The sequence below is a fragment of the Hibiscus syriacus genome, unplaced genomic scaffold (genome assembly GCF_006381635.1).
Source record: "Hibiscus syriacus cultivar Baekdansim isolate YM2019G1 unplaced genomic scaffold, ASM638163v2 tig00112084_pilon, whole genome shotgun sequence".
NCBI lineage: Eukaryota > Viridiplantae > Streptophyta > Magnoliopsida > Malvales > Malvaceae > Hibiscus > Hibiscus syriacus.
Window position 1 is genome coordinate 23,556 of NW_024063252.1, and position 25,594 is coordinate 49,149.

At 33.7% G+C, this 25,594-nt stretch overlaps 2 protein-coding genes across 3 annotated transcripts; one reads left to right on the plus strand and one right to left on the minus strand.

The window, feature by feature from the left end:
• The first annotated feature begins 5,657 nt into the window (after window positions 1–5,657).
• LOC120174432 (cell division cycle protein 27 homolog B-like) lies at window positions 5,658–11,588 on the plus strand. Its single transcript, XM_039181279.1, is given in 17 exon segments — window positions 5,658–5,747; window positions 5,750–5,811; window positions 6,378–6,450; window positions 6,569–6,678; window positions 6,771–6,817; window positions 7,178–7,275; window positions 7,581–7,888; window positions 8,049–8,204; window positions 8,523–8,739; window positions 9,047–9,273; window positions 9,363–9,428; window positions 9,741–9,860; window positions 9,964–10,040; window positions 10,256–10,375; window positions 10,463–10,682; window positions 10,773–11,054; window positions 11,154–11,588. Coding segments are annotated over 17 exon segments (2,259 nt in total). The 5' UTR covers window positions 5,658–5,707; the 3' UTR covers window positions 11,190–11,588.
• A 184-nt stretch (window positions 11,589–11,772) lies between these two features.
• LOC120174433 (uncharacterized protein C3F10.06c-like) lies at window positions 11,773–14,737 on the minus strand. 2 transcript variants are annotated; one of them, XM_039181281.1, is made up of 7 exons: window positions 14,356–14,488; window positions 14,078–14,233; window positions 13,236–13,893; window positions 12,497–12,597; window positions 12,300–12,408; window positions 12,156–12,215; window positions 11,773–12,043 (listed from the first exon to the last, which is right to left on the minus strand). In XM_039181281.1, exons 2-7 carry the CDS (start codon window positions 14,174–14,176, stop codon window positions 11,868–11,870), a joined length of 1,203 nt encoding a protein of 400 aa, XP_039037212.1. In that variant the 5' UTR covers window positions 14,177–14,233; window positions 14,356–14,488; the 3' UTR covers window positions 11,773–11,867. The 2 variants fall into 2 exon arrangements, with proteins under 2 accessions (XP_039037212.1, XP_039037211.1); XM_039181280.1 differs by having other exon boundaries at window positions 11,777–12,043; window positions 14,078–14,238; window positions 14,356–14,737.
• Window positions 14,738–25,594: the final 10,857 nt, after the last annotated feature.

Sequence of the window (25,594 nt, forward strand, 5' to 3'; positions counted from 1 at the left end):
TTGTTTGATTTCATAAAGTATATATCTCAATTATATCTGATGGAGATTTAAGGTACCTCAAAGTTTTGTAAATCTTTGAATAAGGTCTCGGGAATTCAACTTAACTGTAGCATTTATATCCATGCATAGACAGATAGTTAGTTAAGCAGATTATTCAGGTTTTAAAAAGGTTATGTAAGAGTGAGTATAATAGAGTTTAAAAGATCATAAGAATATGTAAGGTTAAGTTAATCAAGTGTGACGTGGATTTGTTTAAGGTTGTGTTTCTTGGCCATATAGACGTAGTCAAAGAGATAAGGATTTATATATATATTAAGGAATCTTGAGATATAATTGAATGATTATATTCCTTCTGATTAAGTTGTTAAGGATAAACATGTTACTTGTGGAAGGTAGTACTAAAATTTTTTTGGGAGGATGATATGCGTAGAAAATTTCCCCCATCTCTTTGTATAGTGAAAATTCAAGGACGAATTTTATTAAGGGGGAAGATTTGTAACATCAAAAAAACCGAGCTAGTGACCAAAGTGTAAGATTTTAAATTTTTTTGGTCAATTTAGATAAATTGAAAAGTTCATGGATTTAATTGGAATATTTTTGTGTATGATTGTTTAACAGAGATTGAAAGAGGAAGGGGCATATTGGTCTTTTGGCAAAAAATGAATTTAAAATTCCTTAAAGGAGTATTATATATCCATATGGAGAAGAGTTAGAGGAATCCATAATTTTCTCCCTTTTTCTTCATCCATTCTTCATCATCTCTATTGTATCTTTATATCTAAGGTAAGGGATCTTTGACTTAGCTATTTCTTGAGTTTTTAAGATAATTTTTGGTCTTTGGGTGTTATGAAAGCTTAAAGAGAAGTATAAACTAAAAGATTTACAAGTTATGGGTGGTTGAATAAAAAAAGTTTTTTTAGTGAATTGTTGAGAAAGAGCTAGTAAATGGATTTTGAAGTCATATTTGACTTGTCATAAGTTGGGATAAGAAATCTAAAGTGTTAGAGATAGATTTGGAACATGTTGAATATTTGGTAAGATTTTTAGTTTCAAGTAATGTTGTGGGATTTTGGATGTTTAAGTATGTTAAAGTGATATAAGTTAGTTTTAATAAGTGTAGTTAAGTTTAAAGGGTGAAAAGGTTAAAGTGGAAGATTTAAGTGAGCTTGGTAAATTTCGGGTTAAAATTAGTAAGTTCTGGGCAGGGGGTATCAGTACTGGATGAACTATACCGATACTTGAAGGCAAAATAGTTAAAAATCTGGGTTTGGGTATCAATACTGGAAGAACAATATCGATACCATAAGATGAAATGATACTAATCAGAAGAATAATATCGATACCGAAGGAGTAGCATCGATACCAAAGGTATCGATACTAATGGATAAGTATCGGTACCATTTTTAGAGATGTAATTCCATAATCTAGAAAGGGTATCGATACTGAAGCATAGTATCGATACCACAGTAAGTAAGTATCGGTACTGTACCTTGGGTACCGATACTATTTAGATTGAAATTGTGAATTAAGTGCTTTGTTTAGCTTATGTTATTAAGGATTAATTATAGTGATAGGAATTCTGATATTTATACCAATTGTATTATTGTGTAGATATCAAACAAAGGCAAGTTGAGGACAATTCGAAGTCATAAGAGTGTTCAAGAGTTATAAGTGTTGCTTTGACTAAGTGAGACCAAGGCGAGTGCATATTACTATAATATATGATTATATGGAAATAAGACTTACGATGAGTCTATTTTCAATATTTTGATTTCATGATTTCATGAATACTAGTACATTGTTGAAATGGTTTATATGTGTACATGAATACAAGCATATGTCGAAGTGTTATATGCATTGTTCTACATGATCTATGTATTACATGTCATCCTACATGTTACATGATTTATGTGAATTCATGTCTATGTGATAACCTATGTGAATTGGTATAAATGATAAAGCCTAAAAGTATGTGATATGAGAGCTACATGTATAATTGGCATGCCAAGAGTCGAGGGTTCTACGCGGTCCTTTGGGACAATTCTATGTGATCCTTTGGGATAATACTGCGTGGTCCTTGGGGACATTTCTATGTGGCACTTCAGTGTAATTTCTACGTGGCATTTCGGTGTAATTTATACGAGCTGTGGTGACAGCATTAGTGCACAACCTCAATACACTCACATACCTTAAGTTCTCAATGATGTACATGGGCTATCAAAAGAAATAACATGAATAAATAGTGCTGATGTTAAATATGTCTTGTTTGATGATTTGCATAATGATTTCTGTACATGATGTTGTTTATATAAATTAAGTATAAGATTGCGTGTTTTAATGTCTCATTATGCATATATGTCTCATTAAGTCAATGACTTAGCGTGTAAGTGTTTCACACGTAGGTGCAAAGAAGCAGGAAGAGCAAAGCTAGGATTCTACAAGACATCATATCTATACAAGAAGATCATATCGAAGTGATTTACAGTATGTCATTTTGTTATATTAAATATGTTGGCATGTAACTTAAAGGTTTAAATCGTATATGCTCTGATTGGTGTTGTGACAAACTCTACTTTAATTATGTAAATTATTAAGTTTTATTTTCGATATAAGTTTGAATCTTCTTATTTAGTTTGATCAAGGGTTCCATCACTTTTATACCAATAAAAATTTAAATTTTCAACTATTTTGTAAAAGAAAATGATTTGAAAAATCAATATGATACATCGGATTCATATCCGAGTCGGATACGGGTTGGGGGTGTCACATACAGTGTCAATGGAACTCGTCATGCCGGCGTTACGAGTTCCATGAGATATATTTTTTTAATGGTCTGTCTCACGTTGGTCCCACAACACGAATTTATTTAATATATTTTATAAGACTCGTCATGCCCGTGTGATGAGTCCCAATAATTTTTTTTGGAATTTTTAAAAATATTGTTTAAAAAAATATATTATTTTAATGGTGAAGGAACACGTCACGTCGGTGTGACAAGTTTGAACGGCTAGAAATTTAAAAGTTTAGACCGTTGGATTGACCATTGTTGAACGGTCAATTTTTTTTAAAATTCAATGGAACTCGTCATGCCGGTGTGACGAGTTCCAATGACTAAATTTTTTTCATCCCTTTAAGTAGTGTACATCATCTTCAATCTCGTACATAACACACTCCTTTCATCTCTTACACAACACACTCCTTTCATCTTCAAACTCTTTCACAACAAACTACTTTCTTCTAACCAAATACATTTCAAATAATTAGCAACAAATTCTTCACAATTTTCCATTATAATGGCAAAATTCTACAAACTGATGTTGGTGTTGTGTTTAAGTCACATTGACCCATCAATATGATGTTCCCTATAGATGTATATCATCACCAAATAAAGCAAAAAATTAAGAGAAAACTTAGAGCTTTTATTTTATGTTTAAGTTATCGGCACATGATCTCCTCAAATCCAATGACATATGGAAAATTCCAACTTGATGATAACGATGTTATTGTTATGGTTGAACTTCATCAATCATCAAATAATAATATGGTGGAGATGTACGTCGAAACCACGAATACAACTGATATTCCGACCTCATCAATACCAGCTTGAAGAACAGAAGAAGCATGTCCCTCTGAACCACATGCAAGTGATGGTGATGATAACCTTGTTGGACGGTTCGGTGAAAGTTTTGCTGAATTTAGCCGTTCAACAACGGTCAATCCAACAGTCTAAACTTTCAACAAATTCAACAACGATCTAAAAAAATTTGACTGTTCAACAACGGTCAATCGAATAGTCAACAAATTCAAAATTATACCCGTTGGAACTCGTCACACCGACTTGACGAGTTCCTTCAACATTAAAATAATATATATATATATATATATTACAATGCTTATAAAAATTTCTAAAAAAATTATTTTTTTATTGGGACTCGTCACGCGGGCATGACGAGTCCTGTAGGATATATTAAATATATTCGAGCAGTGAGACCCACGTGACATGGTCCATTAAAAAATATATCACATAGAAGTCGTCACATGGACACTGTAGCATTTGCCGTATATCCCAAAATAAAATTATGGATGCCCTATTGGGCTAAATAATCCACCCACCTGGATTATTTGACCAATTCTACCTTTATTTTGGTCCAATGGTGATGGACTTACAACTGATTTAATAGAGAAGTTTTCCATCCTCCCATTATTTCATATTGTTAGAGCAATCCAAATATACGACTCTACACACTTATTGTTCTTCTGTTAAATCCAAACTTCCATTTCAATTAACTTCCAGTCAGTGACGTCCAACCAAACACTCTTGCGAGTTTTGTGTTATCGGAATCATGAGACATAAACTAGTTCCTTAAAGACATACAACTTGCCAACTTTTTTCTTCTGGTGAAAAGTAGAGTGACATGATCTAGGGTGGATGCACTAAGTCCTCATAGGATTAAGTGTGTACCATTATTTTGAAAAAAATGATTAAATTTAATTTGATGTTTTAAGAAAAATAAAAAAATTTATACACCCATTATTTTTTTAAAAATTAAAAATAATATTTTATATCTTTATCTTTAAATTTCTAGATCCACCACGAAAAATATGCAATCCTGCGTGTAATTTGTAAACTGAAGGGATTCATGTACCTTTCCAAGTTCCAAAAAAATTTATTTAGTAATGATTGATATAAATAATTTCATAATGAAGTTCCAAGTAATGGAAGAATCAGGGCCATTCCAATGAGTTTTAATGCCCTGTGCGAGATAATAATTTTATGTTCCTATACTTGTACAGTATAATAGGCAAAACATGAATAATTTTTTTAAAACAAAAATGTAATAGAAATTACAATCAAACAATATCAATACTAATAGAAACCAAAACCTACAAGACTACAAATATCACCTAAAATAATGCTTTCGTGCATTTTTTTGAAGCAAAAACCTCTATTATTTTACGGTAATCATGACTTTATAAAAATTGACGTTCGATGCTTAGAATTACTAATCCGTTCAATCTATCTTGAGTCATCGTGCTTCGAAGATAAGATTTCAAGAGCTTCAATTTTGAAAAATTTCTTTCTGCGGAAGCAACCGTAACGAGATTTATAATGTTACTATAATAATTCAATATTTTTAGTAATAAATAATTAATTTTAACAAATTTAAATCGATAAAACTGATTATGTGCTAGTTTGATTTGAAACTAGAAGAACATTTAAGTCTAATTTGATACTAAAAACTAGAAAAGGTCATTACAAATCAATTACGAATAATGATAAACTAAGTGCGTTTATATTATAAACGGATGCCCATGTCCCTACATGTTGCCTTTAAAAGTATATGTTTTTTCCTTCAAAATAATAATAATGAATTTTAATATCACAGTCTGATTTGATTTGAAATTATAGTAAAAAAATTGATGTTCATACCCTATATGTTATCCTGGCGTCGTCCATCTGACACATGTATTGGGCCGGCCAGAGAAGAATTGTGGATGCTTTTAAATTGAAAATTGGAATAAAAATTTATTCCCAAGCAACATAATAATAACCCAAAACAATGTAAGGTGGGAGCTGAATTTGAAAGAGAAGACAACACGTGCCGCACTCAATTTTGAAACCTAAAGTAAAGAAAGCCCCCCATATCGGCAACCAGAAAGCCTCTCTCTCTCAATATTTGTTTTTGGGCAACCAAAACAGGAAGCCATGGAAGCGATACTCACAGAACGTGTTCAAAACAGTCTCCGCTTTTCATGTTCAAAAGCGCCATCTTCCTTTGCGAACGCCTCTTCGCTGAGTTCCCTTCCGAGGTAACTCACTCACTCGGATTACTTTTTTTTGTTGTTGTTGAAAAATTGACCTTTTTCCTTTCTTTTTGTTTTTCAAGATTTTTCTCCGTGCTGCATAAAAGAAGCTGGGAATATTTTCCGGTTCCTAGTAAGAACTTTCACTCTTCCGGGTTTCTAAAATCGGTTTCAAAAAAGGGGAAAAAATAAAACTATTCGTTGGATTTTCGAGATCGACTGTGCGTGTCGCTTCTATCACTCCTTGGCGATTAGTTGATCTTTAAATTTAATTTTTCCCCTATGGGTTATACTATTTTTAATGCATAATTTACGGTATAATCTTTAGTTTCTGATTTGGTTTATTTTTCAAATTTCTATGACTTTGGAAACTATTTCAGGATGCATTAATTTTGATTTAGGATTCACTGCTCCCCTTTATGTTTTTTTAGATAACATATATTTGTGGTAGTGAAATTTGATAAATTAATAACATTAAGATTTTAAATTGGATAACCTATTTTTATTTTTAAGTGGTGGTTCTTTTACTGTACATAGTTTAACTAAGATATCACCGTTTGGCTTATATGCAGGTGAACTTGCAGTTGTTAGCTGCTTGCTACTTGCAGAACAATCAAGCTTACTCTGCCTATCATATTCTAAAGGGTATGCGTATTACCTTGTTTTAAGCTGTTTTGGTGTATTCACTCAAAGTCTTTTTCCATATCATGGCTAGTTTGTTATTCTGTTGTTAATCTAAAGGTTCTTTTCTTGTTATGTGAAGGAACACAAACCGCTCAATCCCGCTACTTGTTTGCAATATCATGCTTTCAGATGGATCTACTAAGTGAAGCTGAAACAGCTTTATGTAATGCTAATGAGCCTGGCGGGGAGGTATTGGGGGATGGGTCTCATGAGTTTTTTGAGGCTTTCACAATATTATTGGGATGTCAATATCTAGTTAATTCCTTTTTCTTGATGTACAGATCCCAAATGGTGCAGCTGGTCATTATCTTCTTGGACTTATTTACAGGTCAGCGGAGTTATTTCTTATTTAAATGTGGAAGAAATGACAGAATTTGAGGAGAAAAAAATCCAGCTTTTTGCTGAAATATGCTTTGACCCTGCCTAGAATTCTCCTAAGATGGCTTGATAAAATGGGAAGGATGTATATGGCTTTGCTTTGATGGCGTCTCTCTTTTTTTTTCCTTTTATATAATGCTGCTTAATACACTGCTTGGTGGAGATAGAGATGGCGCACAATCTTAATTCGATCCTCTATAATGAAGGAACCTAATCCTTAATGCTTTGGCTTGCCCTATTCTAATCACTGCTATGGTGGATGCAATTTTCTAACAGTTCTGATCCACAAATTTTGCATTCTCTTTTTCAGGTACACAGATAGAAAGAAAAGTGCCATTCATCATTTTAGGCTGGCTTTATCTATAGATCCTTTACTTTGGGCTGCATACGAGGAGTTGAGTGTATTAGGTTTGTCTAAAAAAAATACACTTATGGTTCTGTATTCTTTTTAGAGCTATGCTACCATGCTAGGCTGATCAGATCCCTGATCTTACTAATTATCGAGTTAACAAGTTTAGTGAAAGTTTGACTCTTCTACTGCAGTTGGACTTAGGAATACTATGCCACTTAAACGTCTCAGCAGATTGTTTTAGTTTGGTTTGATTTTGTTTCACTAAATATTTCTTTTTTCATGTGTTCCTATTCTAGTACCATTTAGTGTTTGTTCTCATATATTCATTCATATTATATTCTTTTGTGTCTGATTATTTTAGGTGCTGCTGAAGAAGCAACTGCAGTTTTTGGTGAAGCAGCTGCTCTTTGTATTCAAAAGCAGTACTTACATCAAGGGGCAGCTACCCCAGATTTGCAAATTTCCAGCGAGGATTATAATTTGGTTTCTTTGCGGAACTTTTCTTCTGAAGACGCCTGTCCCAGGCAAGTCAAACACACACAAGGCAATAGCTATAGAGATATTCCTGGTAATTATCATGGAGCAGCTGTGTCAAGTGGAGCTGCTTCTCAGCCCCAAAATGGTGGTCCTTCACCATTTTATAATACTCCTTCACCAATGGCTTCACATGTAAGATGTGAAATGCGACATATTGAATCACAATTTTGTGTTGAGTTCTATGTTTTGATTAGTTTGGTACTTAAGGTGGATGAATTGAGGTTACTTAGTTTGTTTGATCTTTTCCCGTCTGATTATGGGCAACCAGCTTTAATTCCTCTGTTTCTTGTAGTTGTCAGGTGTAGCTCCTCCACCTTTGTGTAGAAATGTGCAGCCAAATGGTTCCACTCTCAACACGGAAAACACTGATGGTTCTCCAAGGTCAGTTGTGAACACTACCATTCAAGCGCCTAGAAGAAAGTTTGTTGATGAAGGAAAATTACGAAAGGTAGAAGTGATTGTAAATTTATTATTCCTTTCATATGCATTGTTTGAGGTTAGAGCTTTGGTTTTTAACTTCATATGCATGTTTTTCATGGTTCTTAGTCATCAATATGTATATGTATAAATATAGTTTTATCTGCTTTGAATGTTTCTATCCAGAAAGTAGTGTTTGATTTTGAGTTATAGAGCACATTCATACTTGCTATCTGTTCTGTAGATGAACAATATCATGCTAGTTGGCTGTGACATATGATTCTCTTCAGGAAATATTTGGGTTGGATGGCATTATTTTAACAGTTTGTTGATCCTTTTTTGTTGTCAGATTTCTGGGAGGCTATTCTCTGATTCTGGTCCCCGTCGAAGTACAAGACTCTCTGGAGATTCTCGGGCAAACACAAATGCAAATGCCTCAGTGGTTGCTGGAAATGGGACTAATAATTCTTCTAAGTACCATGGAAGTTCTAAGCTGAGTTCCGTGGCTCTTCGTACTGTGACACTTCGTAAGGGACAGCCACGGGCGAATGAAAATATTGAAGAAGGTTTTAATCTTATTATTCATTGCCGGTTCTCTGATATCTTCAATTCATTCTTTTACAAGTTCTTTATTAAACACTCCCTTTTGCAATTGTTATATGTTGATTTATGACTTCTGGGGCACAACGGTAAAAAAGCTAACTTGTTTCATGTATTCCGTTTGGTAATCTAATCGTGACAATTATTTGATTGAATTGAGTTTTGAAATTTTAGTTCCTATTCTGATGAATAAGAAGAAAAAACTTCTTCCAATTATCTACTTGTTTCTAACTGCTCTGATGCCTAGAAAGTTTGAATTCTAATGTTGTTTAGGGTTAAGGAATGAGGCATTTGATGATGCTCGGGCAAATATGGCGCCAGTGACTTCTAGTTCAGTTCCTTCTGGTGATGTGAGATCTCTTGGTCAAGATGGGGCAACTGTTCTGGTTGGTGGGGTTGCTATTAGTGGTTCAAAAATCATAATTGGTGCTTCAGAAGTATTAGGCCTTTTAAGAATCCTTGGGGAAGGCTTCAGACTTTCTTGCCTGTACAGATGTCAGGTAATTGTATGGTTATCTGAAAGAAAGAGAAGTTGAATTCAAATCTCTGGGCAATGTCCAATGCTCTTAATAACACTTCTGTCCTACAGGATGCATTGGATGCCTATCTGAGACTTCCACATAAGCATTATAATACCGGCTGGGTGATGTCCCAGGTAATATTTCTGGTGCAACACATTCTGTTTTCTTCATCTGTTATGTACAATTGTCTCATACCAGGTTAAACTAGCAGTCTTATTGTATTTTTTTTTTTGATAACGAGGTCATACAAAGAGTCTTGCATGCTGTACTTCTGCAGTTATAGTTTTTCACATTTTATGTGTTTAATTTGAAATATTTTACAAACTGAAGTATTTAGGTATGCTCGAAAGTTGTATGCATGGGTGTGAGTAAGAGAGAATCAGTACTGATTCATTCCATATTTCCATGCTTTCTGCTAAGTGTTCTTTAAAAAATTTCCAATGCAGATTGGAAAAGCACATTTCGAATTGGTGGATTACTTGGAAGCCAAACAAGCATTTAGTCTTGCTCATCGGGTGTCTCCTTACAGTTTAGAAGGAATGGATGTTTACTCCACTGTTCTATATGTGAGTTCCACTTGTGAAGGTTTTAGAGGGTGTAAAGTTTTCTCATCTAAACCCTCTATTTTTGTGGTACATTTATTTTCTGATGGCTGTTATATTCTTTCAGCATTTAAAGGAAGATACGAAGTTGAGTTACTTAGCCCAAGAACTGATATCAACTGACCGCTTAGCTCCTCAATCATGGTATATTTATCAGACATTTTGTACACCTTGCCAATTTCACTACCCTATGTTTCTTGAAGCTTGTTATGTACCTGAGATTAAATCTACCTGCCTGCCCTTTTTAATAGTGTCTAGGTTTATGCTTCTTAGCAAGAGTTTAGAGGCTGTCATTCAGAGAGTTCTTATAATCAATTATTTATCATTTTTCTATTGTTTATATCTGAATTAAATTGCAGGTGTGCCATGGGAAACTGTTACAGCTTGCAGAAAGACCACGAAACTGCTCTGAAAAATTTCCAACGAGCTGTGCAACTGAATCCAAGATTTGCATATGCGCACACCCTTTGCGGTCATGAGTATGTTTCCACAGACCTTTTCCCTGTGTTAAACATGCTGATAACATTTGTTCTTTAAAACTTCTACCATTACATAACTATATGTAGGTATGTTGCTTTGGAGGATTTTGAGAATGGAATCAAGAGCTACCAGAATGCACTTCGTATTGATTATAGGCATTATAATGCCTGGTATGGCCTGGGAATGATCTATCTTCGTCAAGAGAAGTTTGAGTTTTCAGAGCATCACTTTGGAATGGCTTTCCAAATAAATTCACGCTCTTCTGTTATCATGTCTTTTCTTGGAACGGCTCTTCATGCCTTAAAGGTCAGGCTAAATATACTGTTTATTTCATCTTGACTTAAAACAATATCATCTTGAAGAGTGTTTTTAACTTTCATTGCGATCATTTTTCAGAAAAGCGAGGATGCTATCAAGATGATGGATAGGGCCATTCTGGCAGATAAGAAGAACCCTCTTCCCATGTATCAGAAGGCTAATATACTGATGGGATTGGAGAAATTTGATGATGCTTTAGAAGTTCTGGAGGAACTTAAAGAGTATGCCCCTCGTGAAAGCAGTGTGCATGCTTTGATGGGTAAAATCTATAAGCGGTGTAACATGCATGAAAAGGCCATGCTTCATTTTGGTATTGCTTTGGATTTGAAGCCATCTGCAATTGATGTTGCTACAATTAAGGTATCGACTTATATTCAGTCTTTTCCTTGATTATTTACAAAAAAATAGTCTGTTTCCAGCTTCAATTACACCCTTGCTCCTCTTTGACACTATAAACAGGCTGCCATTGAGAAGTTACATGTACCTGATGAATAGACGACCACCTTTAAATCCGCAGGAGTTTGACCTGTAAACTTTCTGGCTAAGAATATGTTTTCCCTGAGTGATTGGCCCTGCTTGTGCTTTCGATTGGTGCTGAATAAGCTGGTAACAAATTTCAATAGTTTGTGCAGCCAGAGCTGATGGGCAGATATTGTGAAAGTGACCCCAGTTTTGTGGGTGATTCGCACACTGACAGGGTATTTGATTAACAAAACTGAAAGCTGCCACACTTGTATCCCATAGTTGTATTATCATCGTCACAACAAGGGCTTGTACCATTATCTTTATAGCTTCTACTTCTTTGTAATTTGCTTTACCAATTCATCGAGGCAACATGTAATTTAAGTGTTCGCTCATAACTTCATTTAGTTTCTATCCCATCACCTCATATTCATTATTCTGCAATCACTTCACTCGAGCCAGAGGTTGAGTGATGTAAAACATTTCAATTATTAAATTAATATAACACACCCTCGATCAATATCAAATTCATTCAGGATTTCGATAACAATCAAAGTCATTTCTAAATCTAAAGATCAGTTAAATTATTAAGCATACGAATGTAAATTACAATGCAAAATTTAGTGTTCACCAAAGATCCTTCAGCTCTCCTGAGCGCTGTATTTGGATAATAATTCTGCAAGCCAGCACCATTTCACCATAAAGAGGTGATCAAATGTCTCCGAACTTGGTGGATTTTCCGCTACTAAGAAAACTGAAAACTTGTTTGAGGTTTCCCCTGGATGGCCGGGCTTTTATTGCAAATTTACAAATATATACAAGTTGTCGCCGCATCCCACATTTTGTGATACCTGTCTTGCCGAAGGATTTGCCACCATCGAAAGAACCTAAAAATGGAAAAGTGAAGTTTGAGAAACTATCTAACAAGTCGATGCAAACTCATATAGCATCTTATCAGGGGAAAGAGATTTCATCTACTTTTAGTCCTAAGATGCAGACCTTCATCGTCAAACAATGATATCAAGATTGCCAGACAAACGCATACACTGATATCTTCCCCTGTAATTCAATGCTATTAAATAACCGAAGATGGATGAGAAGATAAATTGCAGTTAAATTAGGAATATGGTACGTGAGGTTTACCATCGTGGCAACATATAAGAAGTGTTCTTCCTTTTGTAAGATTTGAGTTTGCAAAGGTAACTGCAGAAGAAAGGTTATCAAACAAAGAAAACCGGTCCATCTTCGAGTTCTGGTCAGCAAAAGAAAGAGAAAATAAGCAGGAAATGTACAAAATTGATCATTAGCAAAATCATGTTTCAGTTTACTTCCACACATACCACAATAGGAAGAAACAGATGCGCTCCAGCCTCTTGATGATGGACAGAGATTGGCCATTGATCACAATTCAATATGCAATCAACATTAGATGCATGTTCAGCTGCACAACATAATTGAAACAATGTATAAGGAACATGAAAATTACACAAAAAACTACTGCCTAATTGTCACATATATAAAAGATCGAAAGAGAAACAAACAAATAACAAAGATATGATTCAAACCCATAAACCACGTCCACCATTGCCTTGATTTTGGCACACATCTATCATCACGATCATTACATACAATCAATTCCTCCACTAGTCATATAATACAATGTTCTTATCTGTATCACATATTTAGTCCTACTGGTTCAGTTATGTTGAATTTTACTTTAGACACCATGTTCCCAGAATCCAGATAGCACCCATCAACATACTTAGAACCTCTAAGGAGAATTTGCCAACTAAACTCCTCCATTGACCAGCTCACCAATGAAATAGACAGAAATATGAACATAATCTCATATCAGGAGAAGACTAAAACAAGAGCTTGAAATAAATTTTTAAGATAGGAAGACGGAATAAATCATCTATCCGTTTGATTTTAATGTTTATGTGGGTATCTTCAAGTGTTCCTTTTCACAAACTTAGTCAAAGGAGAATATTAGTGGGCAGCGTCCATGATATAAAAGAAAAATAGATAAACAAAACCTTATAACAAAATTAAAGCAATAGAATTGCTAACACATCATACCAACACCAATAGCAAGATTAGTAGATCCGAGCCAAAATATTCCACAATCTTTTTCCGAAGAGTTCATTGTAAGGCTAGAAAGATCTGGACGCAATAGGGGCTCTAAACAAGGAAGATTAGGTGAGCTCCCAGAGACTGAGGATTTGGCAGTGATATGAGGAGCATTCTGCCCCCTTTGAGCTCGATATACTCTATCCTTTTCAACTATATCAGCAACTTTCTGGTTACACGAATCTGGTCCTGAACTAATAAGATCATAAGCATGGTTCCAGAAAAGCTTAGGAGACAATCCCCTAGCCCAACTTTCTTCATCATCTCCAGCTCCTGGTATATAATTCCAGCTAAACTCTGAAGTCATCCTGTGTTGAGTTACTCCATTCGAGGAAGAGGAGGAAACAAGAATTATCGGTGTGAAATTCCAAGAGTCATAATCCGGCACTTCATTTATCCAGATGACAGTCCTCTGAGAAATCCATAAAGGCCGCAAAGGCTTCTTCAAGCACGATGCAAGAGTTGCAATATCAGCTCCACTTGCTTCCAGGTCTTTGGTCCATCCTTCTAACCGGTCCTCGATTGCTGCCTTCTCTGTTTCAGAAACCCACAGGGGAAGGTGCAATGAACAATCCCAATCAACAGAATTGCGCCCTGTATCTGAATCCTGCATAAAATAAGCAAGTAAGAAGACACAAATTGAGGTAAATCATAAATCGAGGCAGAGGTGAGAAATTAGCATTGATTAAAGAACTTCAATTAACATAAAACACATTCATAAAACAAGATTGAACACGATGAAACTGAACAAAATTAAGAAATTTTGAACAGAGGTTACTAGTAGCACTCACCCGATCCACCAAAGATGAATCATTATTAGAAAACTTGTTCAAGTAACTAAAAATGGCGCGATTCAAAACACACGTCCAAATCGGTATAGTTTTGGACATACTATCAGGAAACCGCTTCCCCCTCCGCGTCGAATCAACTATAAAGCACCCTCCCTTCTGTCCTATCAATAAAAAGGAAAAACAAAAGAAACCCAAAATAAATAAATAAATTCGTTTCGAGTAAAATAAAAAAGAAAGAAAGAAATAAAGAAAGAAAGAAAGAAGAATGAGGAATTTACCAGCGAGAAGGGCGATGTGGAAGTTGAGACGGGAGGTATTGAAAGACCAGTTATTGGTATGACCGTCGGTGGATTTAAAGTAACAAGTGGAGTGAAATTTGGGAGAATACCAGAGACCGCAACGGAGGTTGGCGACGAGAGGCAGTTGAGGCCATAGCTGTGAGATTTCACCAACGAAGATCGAGTCGTCGTAAATTGATCTAAGTGCGTTGTAGAGAGTGTTGTCTTTGCGTTTTATCGCCCTTGCTGCTCTGTATATGCTTAGCTTTGTATCATTTTCCATTGTTTCGCTTTCGCTTTCGTTTCGTTTCGTTTCGTTTCGTTCGGGGGTTTTTAGGATTTGGAGTCTTCAGATCGAACAGGAATTCGTTCTAAGACTTCCTTGCTGCGATGGCAATTGAATTTGAAACAGATAACTCTGAAATTATGAAACAATTGTTCTTCGGTTTGGGTTCGTTACTCATATTCGGAGCCAAGCCCAAACGTAAGAATTTTGGACCGCTTTTATTTGGCCTATTAAAATCAATATTCTTTTGATTAAGCTATAGTGATTATAAAATAGTATCATTCTAAATATTATCAACTATTTAATAATGAGTGTTTAATCATTTGCTACAGTCGTTAGTGCTTAAACTTGTGATCTCTTGTTGGTGAGATGACACATTATAATTTTTTAATAGAAGCCACTAGTATCATTAAAAAGTAAAAATATTCAAAATTACAATAAGAGTTTACAACTATCATCATAAACTTTTGGATATTTTCCTATAATATTGAAACTAGTCATTTTAAGTCATATATTGTCCATACATGGAAAATGTTAAAACCCCAACTGTTGAACCTATTTTGATATAGCAATTTTTAAGGGCAAAATATTTTTTGACTAAATTGAATTTATTCAAAGTTTTCAAAAATAATTCAAAGTCCATAAAACTTGAATTTGAACACAAAAATGATTTTCTAGAAAAGTATCGATATTGTTCTTATAGTAACAATACCACATGAACAATATCGATATTGTTCTTGTATTATTAATACCCAAGGTAAGGAAATTATCGATACCCTCATGGTAGTACCGTTACTGCTTATTGGTTTTAAATGTGTTCAGATTCCAGTAGGCATTTTTGGTATCGATACACAAAGGAGTATCGATACTACTTTGTATAGTAGTATCAATACCATGATCTCAGTACCGATACTCCCAACCCAACGGTAGAAAAACAACTAGTTTTTATTAGTGCAGTATAGATACTCCAAGCCCGAGTATTGATACTCCATGATCTGGGCACTTTTATTTTGCAGCAATTAAGTCCCCAACAGCTAGAAATAGCTACAAACACATTCCAACATATAAAAACAAGTTGAGGAAACTTGAAGAAGTTTACAACACCTATCTAAGCAATCCACATAAGAGAAAAGTTATTTCAATCTTATTTTTCCTTTTCTCTTATATATAGAGTGTTTTAGCGAGCTAAATTGTGTAAACAACTTCCTTTGAGATGTTTATTGTTTACAACCTTTTATCCTTGTTAAAAAAGAGTTTTGGTTCTATCTTAACCATTGTAAAAGATAGGAAATTGGTAAAGGTTACTCTTGAGCCTAGAAAAAGAAATAACAAATTAGTGAATTTGTTAGAAATCATTAGTGGGAAGCTAAGGTAGTGGATTTAGACTTCATTGAGGAAGTTGAACCATTATAAATCATTGAGTCAATTTTCCTATCATTTTTCCTTAATTCCCAAAAATTAAAAAGACCAATTCACCCCCTTTTGACAACAATTTCGGTTGATCGATAGAGCATCATAAATTCCAACAATTGGTATTAGAGCGGGTCAAAATCAACGGTTTAACAACCTTGTAAAGATCCTAAAAGAGCTCTATCATTTTCTGACTCAACCAAGAAGATGATTTTTTCCTATAGCGCTTACTACATCAAAGATTCTCAACCGATCAACAAGTCACCCTATTTCAATGGAGTAAATTATACATATTGTAAGAATTGATGCTTTTCATTCAAGACACAGATCTAGATGCTTGGAACTCTATCCTAATGGGTCACTCAACTCCAACCAATAAGATGGAAGATTGGAGTGAAGAAGAAAAGAAGTTCCAACAAAATGCCAAGGCCATGCACATCCTATTTTGTGCATTAGGCTGAGATTAATATGGAAGAGTCTCATTTTGTTTCAATGCAAAGAAAATTTGGGATAAGCTCTAAAACACTCATGAAGAAACTGATGAAGTGAGGGAAACTAAAATCGATCTTCTTAACTATAACTATGAGAATTTCAAGATGAAATTAGGTGAAAACATCAAAGTTATGACTTGTCAATGGTCTCAAGGGATATGGAGAGATCATCCCTAACGAGAAGCTTGTTAGGAAGATGATATATTCTTGTCCAAAGTCTTGGCAATTAAAGAAGACAACGATCATTGAAGTGAATAACTTAAAGTCTCTCTCGCTTGATGAACTTATTGGTTCCCTTCTCACTCATGAGATGATGGAAAATGAGGAAAAACAAGAAGAAAAGAAAAAAGAAAAAGGTGTTGCCTTGAAATCCTCTACCAAAAAAAAACCTCAAGTGAAGAAGAGGATGAAGAAGAACAATGACCAATTTTTTCAAAAGATTGAAACGATTCATGACTTCAAAAGAAGACAAGAAGTATGAATTGAGCAATAAGAAGGATCCTCCGGTGGCTTTGAATGCCAAAGAATGGGTTATGTCAAATATGAATGTCCTTTTTTAAAGAAGAAGTGATCAAGCAAAAAGAATGCATTTGTGATGACTTGGAGTGATAAAGACAACTCAGATGATGAAGTAGTCAACCTATGTCTCATGGCTATCGAAGAAGATTCAAGGATAACTTCTAACTCTTGTGATTTAAATTCTAATTCTTTTAAAGAGTTGCAAGAAGCCTATGATGAATTGTATTTGGAATTTGAGACCATGAATTCCAAATGTAAGAAATTTATTTCAAAATTTAAAGTTGAAAATGATTTTCTTTTAAAAGCAAAATTAGATTTTGAAAAACAAAATGAAATTTTGAAAAATGATTTTGAGGTTTCAAAAATCAAAATTAATGATTTAGAAAAAGAATTTTTTATTTGAAAGTTAAGCCTGAATACTTAACAAAAGAAAAAGAGATAATTTCTCAAAACAATTCATCATGTTTAAAAATGGCAAAATGCTCACATTGTCATTTCCATGGTCACATCGAACATACTTGTCCTATAAAGAAAAAAATTTAAAATTAGACAAGTATGACTTCCTAAGGGAATAAGGGGCATTGAAACTAACATTCAAAGACCCAAAGAAATTTGGGTACAAAAAAAAGTAAATGTATCTTGTAGGTGTGTGGGAGCAATGGTGACAAAAGTAAAAAAAAAATCAAATGCTCTAGCTGCGCAAAATGAGGAATGAGTAACCTCTAAACCTAAATTTGTTTTTTAAATTTTGCATAATTTGTTGCCTATTTTGTTTTATGCATGCTTGAGTTTTTGAGTAAAATGATTACATGTTGTTTTTCATCTCATGTATGTTAAAATATGTTATGGTGAACATTTTAAAGTTTCAATGTTTTTTTTAATTTTTAGTTCATCATAATGATTTTGGTCAATTTTTTTAATGTTTTGTTTTCTTTTACAAAATTTTACTTTTGACCTTAAATTTAATTGTCTATGCATGTATGCTTATTGAAAATGTCATATCTCTAACAATTGATATCAAAATTTTCAATTGCATGATAGTTTTTGAATAGTTTTATGCATATGAACTTTAATGTTTCATGTTAATATCACATAAAGTAATATAGACTTGGATTTATTGAATTTCATGTGTTACTAACATGTTTGTTCATCTTTGTTGAAATTTAATAGTTTTTTTTGTGTCAAGCCTTTAAAGTCATTTTTAATGCATTTGTTAAGGGGGGGAACTTTTGATTTTTTTTTCAAATGATTTTATGTTAAAATTTCTACTTATTCTCCATTGTTATTTTTGAACCTAAATGTATGGATTATTGTTTATATAACAAAAAGAGGGAGAAATATAAGTTTTGAAAAATTCAATTTCAAAAATAAAAAAGATGGAGCTTTAATATCTTTTCAACATATTTCTCTTTTTCATTAAATGTTTTATTAAGGGGGAGTTTTGCCAATACCATTTTTCATATGTTTTGTTATATCAAAAAGGGAAGATTGTTGAACCTATTTTGATATAACAATTTTTAAGGGCAAACTGTTTTTGGACTAAATTGAATTTATTCAAAGTTTTCAAAAATAATTCAAAATCCATAAAACTTGAATTTGAACACAAAAATGGTTTACTAAAAATAAGTATCGATCCACATAAACAATATTGATATTGTTCTTGTAGTATCGATACCCAAGGTAAGGAAAGTATCGATACCGTCATGGCAATACCGATACTGCTTATTGGTTTTCAATGTTTTTAGATTCTAGTAGGTATTTTTGGTACCGCTACTCAAAGGAGTATCGGTGCTACTTTGTATAGTAGTATCGATCCATGATCTCAGTACCGATACTCCCAGCCTAACGGTCGGAAAATAACTAGTTTTTATTAGTGCAGTATCGATACTCCAAGCCTGAGTATCGATACTCCAAGCCTGAGTATCGATACTCCAAGTATGAGTATCGATACTCCCTGGTCTCGGCAATTTTATTTTGTAATAATTAAGTCCCCAACACCTCCAAAACATCTCATACGGCTAGAAATGTCTACAAACACATTCCACCATATAAAAATAAGTTGAGGACACTTGAAGAAGTTTACAAAACTTATCCAAGCAATCCACATCAAGAGAAAAACTCTTTCAACCTTATTTTTCCTTTTCTCTTGGACATAGAGTGCTTTAGTGAGTTAAATTGTGTAAACACCTTCCTTTTAGAGGTTTCTTGGTTACAACCTTTTATCCTTGTTAAAAAGGGTTTTTGGTTCCATCTTAGCCATTGTAAAAGATAGGGAATTTGTAAATGTTACTCTTGAGCCTAGAAAAAAGAACAAATTAGTAAATTTGTTAGAAATCCTTAGTGAGGAGCTAAAGTAGTGGATGTAGACTTCATTGAGGAAGTTGAACCACTATAAATCATTGAGCCAATTTTCCTATCATTTATCCTTAATTCCTAAAAAAATTAAAAAGGTTAATTCACCCCTTCTTGGCAACAATTTCGGTTGATCGATAGAGCATCGTAAAAGCCAACACTAACCAAAAGACTCGAACAAATATATATATGATCGACAAATGAACCACAAAAGGAAATTAAGTTATTGAAAGACTACCGAGAACCGTAAATCATAACCGAGTGTCGTGAGAAAATATCCATGAACACAAAATCGTGCATCCAAATTCAATTTGAAGGTTTATAGCAGGGAAGATCAGCAAGATTTCAAATAAGCGTCACCTTGAGCAGTCATGGCGTCGTCAAATCTAATCATGCTAAAACATAAATAAAAGAACCACCAAACGATCGAGAACAAAATGAAAAAAGTACCACAAAAACATAGATAAACGTGTCAAAAAGTCATAATTATACTTATTAAAAAATTAAAAAAACAAAGAAAAAAAGAGAACTAACGGTTGACAACCAACATCAAAATCGGCCGCGACACTGGTTTTGATGTTGGTTGCCGCCCTTCGGTTATCTTTTTTCTTTTTCTTTTTTTTAGTTTTTAATGAGCATAATTATGTCTTTGTGACATTGTTGAAAATATTTTGATGTTTCGATATAACAAATGAAGTACTATTGAATTTTAAGATTTTATATTCGATTTAAAATTATATATTCGATTAAATTATTCGAATATCAAAAATATTACTCCAAGGTTTCAAATGTCAATTTTAATCCTTACTTAAGTGTAAAATTATGTTTTAGTCTTAAAATATTTTTGAAACAATTTTTACAAAGTATTTTGATCCATAATCGGGCAAAAAATAATTTTTACAAAGGGATGTACCGATACACTCTTGTATGTATCGATACACCCCGTAAATCGAATGTAATTAGTGTACCGATACACAACCAATGTATCGATACACTCCTAGCTCCGAGAAACATCGAATGTAATTAGTGTACCGATACACCTGGGATGTACCAGTACACTAAGTTAACCAACGGTCGAAATATTTGAATTTTACACTGAGTGTACCGATACACCTACGCTCCTAACATATTTTTTAAGTGATAATTACACCACAACAGCTTTATTGACTTCACCAATGATCCCCAACGTTCAAAGGTGATCCAAGGTGTATTTAAACAAGCTCAGGAGCCATTGATCAAAAAACAAGAAACAATAATTGAGAAAGAATCAAGAGAGAAAGCATCAAACATCAAGTTTGTGAAATTCAAGCCAATTTTCCTTCAATATTCATTTTGCTTTCAAGAACACATTTTGTGCTCAATTGTTTTCACCTTTGAGTGTTCTTTTTTTATTCTAGAATTGTGCAAACAATCTACCTTCTGATGTTTTTCTGTAAAGTTTGCGAATTTGTAATTTTCTCTTTGGGAGAGAGTGTTCCCAAGAATTTGGGGTATAATTCTTGAGGGAGTTGTGAGGTTACTTTTTGTCCTCAAAAGAAATACAAATTAGTGAATTTGTGGAAAATCCTTAGTGTGGATAGCTAAGGTAGTGGACGTAGACTTTGGTTGAGAAAGTCGAACCACTCTAAATCGCTGTGCAAATATTTTCAATTTTCTGCAAAAGCTTCCACCAAAATTTTTATTGCCAATTCACCCCCTCTTGGTCGATTCATCAATCGATTAACTCAATAATTGGTATAAGAACTAAACTCATTTGAATGTTTAACCACCTCTTGAGTCGATTCGGGAAGAGTTACATCGATATTCAAGTCATCAATGGCCTCCACTTCAAACCTCGACTTCGTTCTTGATTTTCAGCCCGTCAACAAGCCTCCTTTCTTCAATGGAGCTAATTATGTTTATTGGAAGAATAGAATGGGTACTTCATTCAAGAAAGTTGCATGTGAGCATGGAAAATCGTGGAAGACGAATACATCATACCATCCACTCATTCAAGTTTGTGGAGTGAAGAAGAGACGAGAATGTTCCAACTCAACTCAAAAGCTATACATATTATATTTTGTGCTATTGGACCAGATGAATACGGGAGAGTTTCATCTTATACAACCGCCAAGGAGATATGAGATAAACTACAAGTCACTCATGAAGGCACAAACGAGGTAAAAGAATCTAAAATTAGTCTTATAACTCATAGCTATGAAAATTTCATGATGAAACTGGATGAAGACATCAAAGCTATGACGGATAGATTTTCTGTGATTTTCAATGGTCTCAAATCATATGGAGAGATCATTCCAAACGAGAAGCTTGTAAGGAAGTTAATATATTCTCTTCCTAAAGCCTTGCAATCGAAGAAGACGACGGTCATCGAAGCTAAAAACCTAAAGTCTTTGACTCTCGATGAAATCATCAGTTCTCTCCTCATGCACGAGATGATGATTCAAGATGAGGTAGACCTCGAGAAGAAGGACGAGACAAAGAAAGAGACAGAGAAGAAGAAGAACATTGGAGTTGCTCTCAAATCTACAAAAGATGAGAGTGATTCTGATGAAGATGACGAGGAAATGACATTATTTGCCAAACGGTTCAGAAAACTAATGAAACAGAGAAGAAAATTCAAAAGAAATGACAGCTTCAAAAATGAACCAAAAGAGAAGGATCCGATCATTTGCTACGAATGTAAAAAGCCAAGCATGTCAAATACGATTGCCCGTAATTAAAGAAAAATGGTCAATCTAAGAAGAAGCATAAGGCACACGTGGCTACTTGGAGCGATGACGAATCATCCAATGAAGAGGAACAAGAAGTAGTGAACCTGTTCTTGATGGCCACCGGGGAAGATTCTCAGGTAACCTTAACTCATTTGATTTCAAAGATTATTCTTTTGATGAGTTAGCAGAGGAATACACTGGGTTGGCTTCGGACTATGAGAAATTATTTTTGAAATACAAAAAATGATATTTCAAAACTGAAAAATGAAAAATGATCTCATATCCAAGACCAACATTGATATTGAGAGTAAGATTAAAAATTTGTAAATTAAACTAGATGAGTTTGAAAAGAAAAATATTGATTTGTATAACTTACTTTCAAGAGTTAATGACGATCATCAAAAAGAAATTGATGATCTTAAAGTTTCTTTTAATAAAGTTGGAACAAAACATTTTGAAAATGGAGAAAGTTCAAAATCCAACTTTGTTAGAAAAAGTTTTAAAAAAATACAATCCTAGAGGTCCCCAAAGAACCTCTAATGGAAAAATCGTTAGAAGTATATAGGTTCCTAAAGAACTCATTACTATTAAAGATAGGATATCCTACACAAATGGATACCCAAGGGTCTAGGATTTTAGAAACTAATGAATATGAACCCAAAAGAATTGGGTACCAAAAATCATAAATTAATCTATGTTTGTAGGAAAAGGAGCATTACTACAAGGCGCGAAATACAAGTTCAAATTCATGGTTCTTTGATAGTGGATGCTCAAGACACATGATCGGAGACAAGAGCCAGTTTATAGAGCTTAACAAAAAAACATGGAGGAGTGGTAACCTTTGGTGACAACTCAAAAGGTTACATTGAAGGTATAGGTACTATAGGTAATACCTCTTCCATACAAATAGAAAAGTTTTACATGTGAATGGTTTAAAGCATAATCTATTGAGTATTAGTCAATTATGCGATAAAGGATACAATGTCTTATTTGAAACAAATGGTTGTAAAATTGTTGACATTGCATCTAATCAAATGATGCTTGTTGATCATAAAATAGGAAACATATACATGGTGCATTTAGATTCTATTAATATGACTAACTTGTGCCTAGTTGCTAAGGATGAACATGATAGTTAGTTATGGCCATAGAAGACTAGGACATACTAGCATGAGTGTTTTACAAAGACTAATTCAAGGAGATTTAGTAAGAGGATTGCTAAAGCTAAAATTTGATAATGATAAAATCTGTGATGTATGTGCTAAAGGAAACCTTTGGTGACAACTCAAAAGGTTACATTGAAGGTATAAGTACTATAGGTAATACCTCTTCCATACAAATAGAAAACGTTTTACATGTGAATGGTTTAAAGCATAATCTATTGAGTATTAGTCAATTATGCGATAAAGGATACAATGTCTTATTTGAAACAAATGGTTGTAAAATTGTTGACATTGCATCTAATCAAATGACGCTTGTTGATCATAGAATAGGAAACATATACATGGTGCATTTAGATTCTATTAATATGACTAACTTGTGCCTAGTTGCTAAGGATGAACAAGATAGTTAGTTATGACATAGGAGACTAGGACATACTAGCATGAGTGTTTTACAAAGACTAATTCAAGGAGATTTAATAAGAGGATTTCCAAAGCTAAAATTTGATAATGATAAAATATGTGATGTATGTGCTAAAGGAAAACACAAAAGAGCCTCCTTTAAACCCATTAATAATGTATCAACTAGTAGAGTATTACAATTAATTCATATAGATCTTTTTGGGCCAATTAGGACTACTTGCTTGGGTGAAAAACAATATTGCTTTGTATTAGTTGATGACTATTCTAGATATACTTGGGTTCTATTTTTAAGCACTAAAGATAAAGCATTAGAAAAATTCATCATGTTTTCAAAAGTAATCCACAATGAAAAATGTTACTCCATAACTAGTGTTAGGAGTGATCATGGTACTGAATTTAAAAATCTTGGATTTACTGATTTTTGTAATTCAAATGGGATTAGCCATAATTTTTCAGTACCAAGAACCCCTCAACAAAATGGAGTTGTTGAGAGGAGAAATTGAACTTTAGAAGAAATGGTTAGAACCATGCTTTGTGAAAACAATTTGCCAAAATATTTTTGGGAGGAAGCCACAAATAATGCTTGTTATGTCATAAATCGAGTAATGATTAGGCCTATTTTAAAGAAAACTCCATATGAACTTTTCAAAAATAAAAAGACTAACATTAGTTACTTTTATCCTTTTGGATGTAAATATTTTGTTTTAAACAACGCTAAAGACAATATTGGCAAATTTGATGCTAAAAGTGATGAAGGAATTTTTTTGGGTTATTCCTTAAATTCTAAAGTTTATCGGGTATTTAATAAAAGAACTTTAGTGATAGAAGAGTCTATACATGTTGTTTTCGATGATAATCCCCTTCCAAGGAAGGATTCTTATGTTGATGATGACGTAGGTATTGTAAATACAAATTACGTTAGACATGACGTTGGAGAACCATCATCAAAAGAAGAATTGAAAGATGAGGAAACTCAAGATATTCTCGAGAATCCAATCATTGAAGAAAGGGAAGTTTCTTACCCAATAGAATACAACTATGTCAATGATGGTGAAATTATAGGTGATCTATCCAAATGGGTAACAACTCGATCTTCTCTTAGAAATATATGTAATTATGTTGCATTTATCTCATGCATAGAGCCTAAGAATATCCAAGAAGCATTAAAAGATGAAAATTGGATTATGGCTATGCAAGAAGAGTTAAATCAATTTCAGAGAAGTAAAGTGTGGACGTTAGTTGAAAGACCTAGTAATAAATCTACTGTAGGTACTAAATGGGTATTTAGGAATAAGCTCGATGAAAATGGTAATATAGTGAGGAACAAGGCTAGACTTGTTGCTCAAGGCTATACTCAATAAGAGGGCATAAACTATGATGAAACATACGCACCCGTAGCTAGGATGGAAGCAATAAGAATTTTATTAGCATTTGCATGTTTCAATGAATTTAAATTATATCAAATGGATGTTAAAAGTGCATTTTAAATGGTTTTATAAAAGAAGAAGTGTATGTGGAACAACCTCCTGGTTTTGAAGATTCAAAATTTCCAAATCATATTTTTAAATTGACAAAAGCACTTTATGGTTTAAAACAGGCTCCTAGAGCTTGGTATGAAAGGTTGTCAAACTTTTTAATCGAAAAAGGTTTTTCAAAAGGGAAGGTTGACACTACATTGTTTTTAAAGTGAAAAGGTAAAGATTTATTAGTTGTTCAAACTTATGTTAATGATATAATATTTGGTTCTACTAATGATGCTCTTTGCCAAGGATTTTCTAAGCTAATGCAGAGTGAATTCGAGATGAGCATGATAGGGGAGCTCTCATTTTTTTGGGACTCCAAATCAAGCAAAGAAAAGATGGCATCTTCATCAATCAAGCAAAATAC